The sequence below is a fragment of the Microtus ochrogaster genome (assembly GCF_000317375.1).
Source record: "Microtus ochrogaster isolate Prairie Vole_2 chromosome 14 unlocalized genomic scaffold, MicOch1.0 chr14_random_1, whole genome shotgun sequence".
Lineage (NCBI taxonomy): Eukaryota > Metazoa > Chordata > Mammalia > Rodentia > Cricetidae > Microtus > Microtus ochrogaster.
Window position 1 is genome coordinate 8,284,312 of NW_004949096.1, and position 12,770 is coordinate 8,297,081.

General features: G+C 44.6%; 1 protein-coding gene across 1 annotated transcript in view; it reads right to left on the reverse strand.

Annotated features, from left to right (window-relative positions):
- Pamr1 (peptidase domain containing associated with muscle regeneration 1) overlaps positions 1-12,770 on the reverse strand; it is a 92,138-nt gene that overhangs the window by 18,717 nt on the left and 60,651 nt on the right. Inside the window, exon 6 of the mRNA XM_013352566.2 lies at positions 12,397-12,504. Coding sequence (XP_013208020.2) covers positions 12,397-12,504 — 108 coding nt within the window. The remainder of the gene's footprint in view (positions 1-12,396; positions 12,505-12,770) is intronic.

Consider the following 12,770-nt stretch of genomic DNA (forward strand, 5'->3'; position numbering starts at 1 on the left):
CGTGCGGACTTTTAGAGACTGCGTCCCTGAGGAAAACTCTTTCAGTCATCAATAGCAGGAGCTTCTCAGCTAGGAGTGGGACTTCATGAGCCCTTCCCCCATCCATGCTGGAACTAGCTGGCTGGATTCTGTGCAAGGCTCGTGCAGTTGCGTGAGTTCATGTATGCAAACAGAGGGGTTCTTCCAAATCCAAACCAGAAACAAGCGATGTTAGTTGTGGCTTATTTTACTAAACATGTGTGCCCAACCTCTCCTAGAAGGCACTTACATATGAAAAGGACTCATGATATCCCATCAAGCTGATTATTCTTTGGGTCTGATTTCTATCAAGCAAAATATTTCTCAATGAAGAAACCCCCTTATCCAGGCATGGTGGCACAGACCTGCTGTCCCAGAGATTCAAGAAACTGAGAAGGGGAATTCTGCAAGTTCAATACCAGCCTGTGCTACATCATGGGTTCAGTATCAGCCCAACTCAGCTGGGCCATCTCAAAATAAAACATAGCAAGAGGTCTGAGGATATGACCTGATAGCAGGGCACTTCCCAAGCAAATGTCACCTCCTACATGTCAGCCTCCAGCCCTACAAAAATAAAGAAAAAAAAAAGAATCTTCATAGTTTGATTGAATTTTTAAGGGTTGTCATTATAAAAAAACTCAGTTTAGTTTCTTTAGGCCGACTGATTCAACTCCTTCTGATAGAGAAAAAGAAGACACCACAAGTAAAGGTGTAGGAATAAATACACACACCTTTTCTGTTAGCATCAGCTTGCCTGTGACTAATGCCTTTGTTCTAAGATCACGTCGAAAGGTAGCAGGCTAACTAAGGAAGAAGTAGCATGAGGCTGTCAGTGATTTGTGCAGGGTGTGAAGGACCTCAGCCAACACCAGATGACAACAGAAGTTGGCTCTAGTAGGGATGGCAGCACAGATTCCATGAGGCAAAACTGCTGGAACTGACCTAATACCACTTAGCCAGCCATGTGGTCTGAAAGCTTCCTAATTTACAGGTAGGACGCCAAATGAAATAGGCCCAGATTCTAATTTAGATGTTCTGCCCAGGGTAACTACTGGGGACTTGGAGTTAGAGTTCCCAGTTTTATCACATTTGTGCCATCTCTAAGCTACTAGACAGTGATTGCTACTTAACCAGGACACGTGTCGTAGTCAGTGGAGGGCAGCCTGTATATCAGGCATGAGTCCACAAGCTATAGAGGAGGAGACATTGAGAACAGACTCAGCAATGCTTCCTCATGATAGGTGCGTGCCACCCTGTCTGGAAAATGCTAGGTAGCAGTTTGAATAAATCTTTAAGAAGGTCCTAAATCCTTCAGAGACAACATTGCTTCTTTCCACAAGTATTGCGGTGGCCTCTACTCATTCCCATGACCTTACCCAGGGACTGAAGAAGAACATAAGAGTAGGCATATCTGTCTGTCTGTCCTTCTATCCATCCATCTCTCTGTGTTTACACATATGCACACAGGCACTCACACCAAACATAAAGTCTCCAGTTTGACAGTTTATAAGTCACCAACATAGATGTTTCAGATTTCAAGTACCCTTCAAATAACAAAGTGCAAACAGATGGTGATCTAATTGCCTAGCCATCACAAGCCATCCCTTGTCAACTTGATGCCCAAACACATGACTTTTAAAACATGGCATGCCCTCCTGCCCCTACAAGGTTCTTATCCATTTCATAAATCAAAATGAGTTCAGCCCATTTCTTAAGTCTCAGTAATCTTCATTTTCTTAATTCTGCTCAAAAACTCAAAGGATTTTTTGAGACTTAAGACAAACTCTGGGACATATGAGCCACTGTGAAATTTAAAAAAAAAATCCACACTAATATTGGCACAGAGTAAACATTCCCATAGAAAAGAGAGATGAGACCAAAACAAGCCCAAAATGCGACACAGCCAAAATTAAACATGGTAGTTTCCTGACCAGCATCTGGGGAAAATGCTGTTCTTCATGGGGCTTGGGAAGCCCTGGCCCTCTAGCTTTCTGTTCACCCAGCTACATCATTGGCTCTTTGACCTTCAAACTTCATCACCAGATTTTCTGGGTCTCCACTTTACAGACAGCAGATGATGGGGTGTCTCAGTCTCATAGTTATATAGTCAGTGTGTATCTAGGTGTATGCATGTATGGATTACACACACACACACACACACACACACACACACACACACACACACAAGATATAGAAAAGAGTCTGGGTCAGAATAAAATAAATGTTTTCACCCCTAGATAAACTTGTGGTCATCTTTGTCTAATCTCCTCAACACCTTCTTCTATTTTTATTGTTCTTATTCTGCTTCTTCTTATTTTTAATTAATCCATTGTTATTATTTATGTCATTCTTGATTTCACAAATGGTCTATAATGAACCACAAAATGATGAATGAAGAAGTCTATTTGCTTTTTGGCAAATTTTAGTACCTGAGAAGGCCTAGTTAACCACTGAGCAAAAGTTGGGGTTGGTATTCTCTCCCTGTGAGAGTTTCAGAGCATCATAACAAAGGACATGGTCCTGAAGTCAATACAAGTCGTCACCCTATGATCTAGCTGTGGTAGGAGCTGGGATGGAAGGTGTTTCAATACTTAGCATACTCTTTATATTCACCCAACATCACCAAAATCAAGGAAAGAGCCTGTAACAGTTCGGTCTTTGTTTGATCAAAGCATTAGCCTCCTCATCAAGGTTATTCTAAAACCTGACTCAGCACGAAGCCAGTGCTCAGAGACAAGCGGACAATGGCCTATTTCTCCTCCACACTTTTCTTGTTGTGTTCATGCTTGAATTTGGTGCTTCTGGACTGAAACAAGTGTGTTTTACTCTCTTGAAGGTCCTCACTGAACCGAAATAATAACACTAGTTGATGATACAACCTTCACCAAAACCTCTTTTTATCCCTTTCCAGCCAGCAGAATTCTGCTTCCCTGATGCTTTCCAGCCTTGTGTGGGTGTGAATGAGGTGCTACCATGTGAAGCTGGCTTGGATGGCACACACTGCTATTTATTCATCCGGCAGCAATTTGGAGACTGGGCCTTAATTGGCTATTTGATCTTAATCAGTATTGTCTTGGGTCTCTGGTACACTGTGTCTTTCAAACCCTACTTTCCGGTGCTTGGATGGCCTATTTAAAACTGCCCGTGTCCAAGAGACGGTCAACACCGACAATTTTTCAGAAAGCCTTAGCTGTTTAATTTTGTTGTTGTTGTTCAAATCAACCTGGCATATGACTATGATAGAGTAAGTGGGCCGCTTTTGTGATAGGAGACACTTGGTGGATCTGCTTGGATATAACAGTCTTCTTTGGTTTTCCCCCAAATTTCAGGAGCTTTTTGAGTCATAGTCAAGATGGATGTAGGACTGGAGAGACAGCAGAAGAGCTCAGGAAGGAAAATGTTTGACACACAGGCATGAGAACCTGAGTTCGAGGCCCAGAACCCACATGGAAAAAGTATATGGAATGATATTGTAATTCCAGCATTGGAGAAAAAGAAACAGGAGGAACCCTGAGTCTTTTTAGCCAGTCAGGCTAGCTGAATGGGAAAACTCCAGGTCAGGAAGAGACACTGTTGAATAACCAGATAGATGGCCTCTGAGAAAGATGTCTAGTTGACTCTGGCTTTTACATGCACATCTGGAAATCTGTGTATATGCACACACACACACACACACACACACACACACACACACACGAGAGGAGCTGGGCACAGTGGTCATCGCTGGAATCTCAGAACTTGGAGATTAAGGCAGGAGGACTGCAAACTTGAGGTCAGCCTGGATGACAGGAGTAAGACCCTGCCTTAAGAAAAACTTCTTTTTTAGCACATGGATGCCAACAAGAATGCCTTGGAATTTACAAAGAAGACGTTTTCAACTTTTGAAGTTGGTAGAAACCAGGTGAAGAATGTTCCCCAAGGCAGGTCTTTAAGAAAGATGGGAGTTTTGTGGCCTATGTTTGGGGCTGGAGTTCCTGTGGGGCTTGGCCTCAGGAATGTTTTATTCCATTTTAAGTTATTTTTTTTTATTTGGTTTCTCTGTATAATAGTCCTGGCTGCACTGGAACTTGCTTTGTAGATCAGGCCTTGAACTCACTGAGATGCGCCTGCCTCTGCCTCCAGAGTGCTGGCATTAAAACTGTGTGCCACCCCCACCCTCCACCTGGCCCATTACAGGTTAATTCTTTGGTTTCCCTACTCTCTGTAGGCCCACAGCCCATCCCAACTCTAATGAATTACCTCTTAACCCAGGATCGACATAAGAGCTGCCTCCTGCATTAAGTCCTGCCCCTGTGACTTCATCTGCCAAAACAAAAGCCACGAGGACAGGGACAAGGAACAGGCAGATGGACCCAGAGCCTGAGAAGCCCTACAGCAGATGGCCCTGACCACGTGGTCGGCTCCATCCCATGTTTGTGGGAGCAGTTCAGCTAGTGGGTAATCTCTATGTCTTTACCTATTTCTCCTATTTGTGGGGAACACTGTTTGCTGAGCTCTGACTAGGAAAACACCCCCTCCATTACACACCCTACATGAAACAAGAGACCGAGGGAGGAGGAAGAGGGCTGAAGGGCAGATGGCCATGATCAATGATGCTATATGTATGGATAGAAATAATCACATAAAAGTCCATTAACTACACAGCAGGAGCAAGGAGTGGAGGGAGGAGAAAATGCGGTTGGGATGTATCATATGGGAGAAGAATCTATTTTCAATAAAAGTTTAAATTTTTTTAGCTATGTAGGAAAAAAGGAAATGTATTTAAAAATTAGTTTATGAATGAAATTAGACTATTATAAAATTAAATAAAAAAGGTAAAATATATGGCCATTTTTTTCTTTCATGTACTGTCTTAATGAGATTCTATCCTAATGTGTCATTTACATTACTGTCATTAGTCATTATTATAAATAACATGGAATATTTTAGTGATTTATTCACTGGAACTTTACAATAAATTTTAAATGACATTTTATTTAAAAGAGGCATTTATAATAATAATTTTAAAATAATGGCTCCTAATACTCAACTCTGCCTTGCATAGATCACTAAACTTCATCCACAGAGACGCCATGGAAACGACCTGGTATTATTTTTTTGAAATTTCTAACTCAGAAAATGGAGGCTCATACACATTAAACCATTCATTGAAGGCTGGCCGGCTGGGAAACGCTAACTCATAGTCAATCCAAAGTCAACTAGCCTTGAATTCCAAGGCCTCCATGCTGGCATGCACCACCTCCCTTTAGACAAAGATGTACCCATTTCCCACATGCACAGGGTGAGAGGCCTTTGGAACTGAGAAAAAGGGCGATGAGTCCAATTTTTTTAGAGCCTCACCTGCCAGATCTCAGGACAGTTCACATCAACCCACCCCATTTGGTTTACCCATCTAAGATGAGACAAGGCTACTGCCCACTAGGGGTCTCCTACAGTCTCTTCCCATCAGCATAGGTCTTTCCATGGACCCTCCCAAAGCTCACAGTGGCTCATTTGGATGAGAAACTCCTGCTGTTGCTTTGAAGCTCAAGAATAAAGTGCGCCTCTTATCCTGCTCTTTCTCCTTGGTCCTTGGGACAGACCAGTGGGAAACCTCCTGAGACTCGAAAAGCCCCAGCGAGTCCAGATCCACCGTTTTACTTTAATTGGTGAGGACTGGTTTGCTTTGTTCTGAGGAGCGTCAGAGCCTGCAGTGTGAACATTGTGACTGAAGATTTAGCCCATTTCATCGGCCTTCATTAGGATGCAGAGGGAAAGCCCAGCTCTGTCAACTGGGCCAGAGGAACAAAGGCAACATGGAAATTGGAGCAGGCGATGAATCTCTCACTCTCCACTCTTTCAAAACAAGCTTCAGACCATTTACTAGAAGACTTGCTTTCTCCTTGTGCTCCACACAATGAAACAGGAACCCTCAGAGGAAAGAAAGGCCCCGTTTTCTCACATGGTGGCCCGGGGGATCCTGGAGGTCGCTGAGGGTGTTGGCAGGAGATGAGCTGAGTCTGAGGGCTGAGGAGGGGCCATTCCCCTAGTTAGGTTTCCGAGGTCACTCAAGAGAAGGGGAAAGGTTTCCACCTTGGGAAGGGTCTCAGGGAAGGTGAGGCTGAGAGCTAATGTCTATGGACTGTTCTGTCAGGGGCTTTGACATCCTCCTGGCCACAGGAATGAAGTCAAACCTCATACATCTGAACCAGGAACTTTCTCCTCAGACTAAGGGTTCCTTTGAGTAGAAACCCACTTCCAGTTTGTTGAGAATAGTCTCTAGTTTCTGAAATACAGGTCCCAGTTCTTATTTTGAAGAGCCACAGTTATATTAAGCAGCATCCTGTAGATTTGACACAACAGTGGTAAGTTCATTAAGGGAAAACTGGTTCCTTTATGGTCAAGAGAAAAATCAGGCCCTCCCATTCCAAGCTACCCCAAGTATAAAGGAATTAGCCCAGACAGCCATTCAATCACCTGGCTGAGGGACCATCCCTGGAAGGCAGGAGCACTGTGGAGGCAGGCTCACTTCAAACCATGCTAAAGAGACCCCTTTAAAGAGTGTCAATACCTTCCCTTCCCAGAATTCCTGCCCAGCATTCTCTGTTACAGAGCAAAGTCTATCTGCTTTCCTGAGTCACTCAGGAAAGCCTAACTTTTTCTTTTTTTCTATGCCATTCCCAGCTCTATTTCCCCAACACTCAGGGCTTCGTCCTTCCTCTAAAGCCCACTCCCTCACCATCCATCTGCCGCCAATGGCCGCCCTCCATGCTGGCTCAATTCAAATGATATGTCCTCCCCTACCCTTCTCCATTATTATCCTCTGGACAGCTGCTGAGATTTAGTGCTTCCCTGACTGGGATGTTTTTTCTCTTTTAAACTCTAATAAACTTGTTCTTTTTGAATAAACATTGACTCTCCAGGTTTCCCTGCCTTTTTGATCCTTTAAACAGCAGAAAAAAACGAACCCATTCCTGCAACCCTAGGTGGTATCAGATTGCTTAAAACAAATCTTCCAGTGCCTCTTCAGTGGCTCTCAAAAACATAAGCATGCATTCCCTCTGGACAGAGAGCCCTCTTCATAATAACACAGTATTTCACACAGTAACAAGTCCATTAAAGGATCAGACGAGTGCACATTTTCACATTCACCATAGAATAGTGAGCAATCATTTTGCTGAGAAAAAAGTCTATGCCACGGACACTGACAACACACTGAAAATTTGTAAGTGTGCTTTCGTCTATTTTTGTTTAATACAGAGTCTCCCAGCTTCTTCCTGCTGGCCTGGGGCTGAATTCCAGTCCCAGAGCCTGCCCTGTGTCTTGAAGGACGTTCAGCAGCACCCCTCAGCCCACAGGATGCATCCGCGTCCAATGTGCACCCAAATCATCTTCCAATATTGCCAAATGCCATCTGTGTGTGAAGGTGGAGGGCAAAGCCACTCCAGTTGAGAATCCCTGGTTTAAAACATGATTTCAATAACTAACTTAACTTTGCCTATCTTAGAAAAAAACCTGAGAAACATAGATCCTACTGTTCCTCAAAGTGGTTCCTCTGAGAGCAAAGATGGGTCAGGAAAAATAATACTTCACTTTTATTTTATATACCTGATGCTGCCTGGGCTCTTAGAAATTGTGTGTGTGTGTGTGTGTGTGTGTGTGTGTGTGTGTGTGTGTGTGCATTTGTAAAGGTGAATGTTGGCATGCACAGGTCATAGCACATATGTGGGAAGCAGAGGACAGCCTCCAGCATTGGTTCCTGCCTTCCACCTTTGAATCAGGGATTCTCCACCCCTGCCCACACACACGCATACACTAGGACCACCACTAGGAATTCTTCTGCCTCTACCTTCCATTTTCCCCTTAGGAGCACAGAGATTGTCGATGTGCACAGTGATGCACAGGGCTATATGTGAGCCCTGGCTTGGGGGTTGACCTCAGGTCCTCACACTGTAGCCAACACTTTACCCATGGAGTGACCTCTCAGACCCCTATTTGACTTTTTTAAAGTATAAGCTTTTTCGGGAATGAAGTGGAAAAATCTATTCCTATTCTACTCCCATCCAGAGGCGTGAGAAATGAGAGCGTCTAATGTCAGGACCATGTCTGGAACAGAGGAGCAGATGCACCTCACCTGGCGGAAAGGACTCCGGTGAGCAGAGGCCATCAGTCACCTGGACTCTCACCACACCAGGTAGAATTTGCATCTGAGCTATCACAAGCTGTATAAGAAATGTGTGATTCTGACTCCCGACTCTGAGTCTGCTGGGGACCAGGCTTAAAGGCGCATGCATAAAGGGCTGGACTCTCATCCGTGCCGGCTTTGCTATTCTTGAAGCTGCTTTTAAAAGCAAGTGCCAGGTCCAATTTGGGTATTTTGGAGTTTGGAGATTCTCCAAATGCTTGCTTGCATCTCTTGCTAATTTTGAAAGAATTCCCTTTGGAAATATTGCTCCAGCCCATTGATATCCTCAGAAGAAAAACAGGAGCACACACATACACACTCCACACACATACACACACACATACACACACACACCACACACACATACATATACCACACACACATACACACACACCACACACACATATACACACATAAACACATACCCACACCACACACATATACACATACACATACCACATGCACATATATGCACACACGTATACACACATATACACACACCACACAAACATACGCACACATACACACACCACACACATATACATACACACACACCATACACACATACACACCACACAAACATACACACACCACACACATATACATACATACACACCACACACACATATACACATACACACACACATATACACATACACACACACACACACACACATACACAACTGCTCTGTTTTACTCTCCTCATGGACAGACTGCCATGAACAATGGCTAAGATCTATTCTGAAACAGCAAGGTCAACTGCCTGTCTGGATTTTGGGGATGCTTTGCCAACCGAGTGAGTTAGAGTTTACCCCGAGCTTCCTATGGGGAAAATCAGACCTGGACCTTACAGAAAATAATAAAACTTTAATTTCGCAGATGGCTGGTAACAAGTGACAGGTGAGATACCCACACTCAACTTCTCACCCAGCTGCAATGATAGTACTGGGGGTCACAGTTTCTGAACTGCATTTTGAAAACTGGCAATGGAGAATTAAATCCCTTGACCATATCCCTAGGGGGTTGTGGTGGTTGTTTGTTTGCAGTTTTTATTTGTTTGTGACTTTTGGTTGTTTAGAGCACTGGAAATCCATGGCCAGGCCTTGCACGTGCTATGCATGCACTCCATCACAAAGCTACATCCCAACCTCCCTGGTATTTAAAGGAATTTGAGACCATTTATGAATCAAGCTACCATCCACATGCCTTCTGCTACATTCTTTTTTCATGATGCTTGTTTTTCTTTTGATAGACTAACTTTACAGGGGGAAAAAAATCCATTTTTGACTCACAAGCCACTCCTGCATAGCTTAGTCATAGCATCTGGAGCAATTTGCTTTTCTCTCCTGATTTGAAACAGTTCTTAAACGTGTCTGGCTTATGTGGCCATGCTTGGCTTTTTTCAAGTGTTACCTCTGTCTATCAAAACTGTAACTAGTCATTCAGAAATCAAGCCTTCCTTCTCTTCATTTCCCCTTCTGAATCTCAGAGTGTGCTGCTGTTGAGAGTCTAGACCATGTTTACAAATCCTTGAAATAAGAAGGGAACAACACCGTTCTCATCTGCCTTACGTGTTACACCGAAGCCTCAACTAAGAGAGTGTCCATGAATCTCAGCATCATCTTCTCAGCCTCTTACACAGTGGCACTCAGGTCAGCTGTGCCAAACCAGAGATTTTAGCAGAACACAGTGACGTCCTCAGAGACCCACGGTTGAAACGGCACTGCTTGTAAGAAATGCTAGTAAACATTCCCCTGAAAAACACACCACCTTCCCTGGGGGGGCGGGGGGGCTCTCAGACAGCAGCAGAGCACAGAACATGTGTGCAGTGGTTAGGAATGACTGGAGACGACACGGCTGGTGCTCTGCCCTTGAAGCCCTTTCTCCTGCTCCTGGGTTCTCCTTTCCCTCCCCCACTGAATCGTGTGGCCTATATGATCCTCTCTGGGTTCCTGGAACCACACAGAGCATCTGCTCAGGAAGCCAGGCATATGTTCTAGTTTCCTTTCTGTTGCTGAGATAAAACACTTGGACCCAAAATAACTTAGGGAGGAAAGGGTTTATCGCTTTTACGCTTCCAGGTCACGGTGCACCATTGAGAAAAGTCAAGACAAGACCTCAAGTCAGGAGCCTGAAAGCAGGGCCACTTGCATGACCTCCAAGCAGGAAACTCTCTTCTGCCCAAGGAAATGCAACAGAAACGAGGGAAGAATGCTGTTCTCTGTCTCGTTTGTAGGGTCAGGCTTAGCAAGGTTTCTTCCAGAGCCCAGGAACACAAGCCCAGACAACAGTGCCAGGCTGGGCCCTGCTATGACTGGTTAACATAGAAGACAGTGCCCACAGGCAGGCCTGTGCCTGTCTGATCTGGACAATCCCTCAGCTGAGACACCCTTCTCAGGTGACTCTAGGTGCCGTCAAGTTGACAGTTAAGCTAACTAAGACAGCATGCCTGAGTCCACATTTCCCCTCGGGCAGTCTTGGCTAGTGACCAACTGCTCTGCAGAGAGAAGAACCCAGTACCGTGCCTCCACTTCCCTGGCATTCCATATTTCACTACCACCAAGCAAGCAGTGGGCCTGGGATTTTCCTGAAGTTGCTTTTTGCTTGACTTTGTTCCGTTTCCAGGTCAGTTCTCCCAAGCTGTAAGAGCACCTCTGGGGGGCTTGTCAGTTCTCCCAAGCCGTAAGGGCACCTCTGGGGGGCTTGTCCTTCCGGCCTTACTGGCGCATGCCCCACCTCTGGATCTATGTTGAGGAGCGCTGCTCAGGCCTTTATCTTCCTCCTCTTGTCCTCAAACCTGCATTCTTGCTCTGCACATCTCTTTGAAGAGTGATAGCTGTAGACAGTGGTACTAATTTTAGGTCTCAAATTTCTGAGGACACACATTATACATAGGATCTTGGCTACCAGATACCATAATAAATGATTTCTGGACGTGATAATGAAGTTTCTCTTTGCCAACAGCATGGTCCTCAGTACCACATAGAGAGTTGGAAGTTGTGATGTCATGGTATACATACTCCTCAAGGCCAAGGCTATGCCCTGTGATATGTATAATTAAATTCAATGAGTTAGAGTTGCTCTCTCTGATAAAAGCTCAAAACTAATATCAGAAGAGAATCACCTCCTGCCTTTTCAAGAACATAATTTAAAAAAATCCTGCTGCTCTGGCGTGAGTCATTTGTTTGGGTCGATTCCATTTTTTTGAGGGCCCCAGTTACTGAGGGCTGCTATCACTCTGCTTTTGACTGTCCGTAAGAACGAAAGAGCTAGAGATCATTGGGACAGTCAATCCATGACACGAGGACTAAAGCTGTAGTGTAGCGGAAAGATGTGTGCTCAGCATGAATGAAATCCTGGGTTTGATCCCTAGCACACAAACCAAGAAAAAGACATAGGAAAGAAAGAAGGAAGGAAAGGAAGGAGGAAAGAAAGAAAGAAAGAAAGAAAGAAAGAAAGAAAGAAAGAAAGAAAGGGAAGGACAGAGAGGGGGGGAAAGTAGGAGGGAAGGAGAGAAGGAGGGAGGGAGGGAGGGAGGGAGGAAAGAAAGAAGGAAAGAAAGAAAGAAAGAAAGAAAGAAAGAAAGAAAGAAAGAAAGAAAGAAAGAAAGGGAAGGACAGAGAGGGGAGGGAAAGTAGGAGGGAAGGAGAGAAGGAGGGAGGGAGGGATGGAAGGAAGGAAGGGAGGAAGGAAGGAAGGAAGGGAGGAAGGAAGGAAGGAAAAAAGAAAGGAAGGAAGGAAGGAAAAAAGAAAGGAAAGAAGGAAGGAAGGGAGGGAGGGAGGGAGGGAGGGAGGGACACTGGGGAGATGGCTCAGTGCGTAAATTGCTCACTGTGAAGGCATGATGGCCTAAGGCTGGACTCCTAGGATGCATTTCCTTGAAAGTCATTATGACAGGACACATCCACAGTCCTGGTGCTGTGAGAAGCAAAGAGGAAGACAGCCTTGCTATCTGGACAGACTAGCCAACCAATGAGTTCCAAGTTCAGTGGAGGAAAATAAGGAGGAGAACAATAAAGGAAAATACCCAACATCAAACTCTGCCCTCCATAGGCACACACACATCGTGATGACAACAACAATGTCAACAACTACGACTCCGGTGCCCATAGCACGTGCCATCTCAGACACACCACTGGAGACAACAAGAAACCAAAGTGCTGTAGCCCCCGAATCCCTTTGCATACCCCACTAACACCCAGAGTCACACTTACAGTTTTCACAGCGCTGCCCGGTGTAGCCAGCCAAGCAGGCACACTTGTAAGACCCAGTTGTGTCAAGGAGGCACGTGCCATCGTGGAAACAAGGGGACGAGGAACAGGCTGAAAGAGAAAGGCATCGGCCAGTGTCACCTCTGATAGTGAGTCCACCTCCCCAAACCTATAATCTAAACCAATGTGTTTTCACCAACTTCTTACAATGTTATTGTTCATCTTACTGAATTCATGATGTTGTGATTTAGAATGCAGAAAACACACAGATATTAAGTGTCAAATGATGTGGATGCTGTTTAACATGTATGAAACACCTAAAAGTGTGCCCAAGGTATCACATGTTGTTTAATATTATTTTAAAGTGTGTTACATTT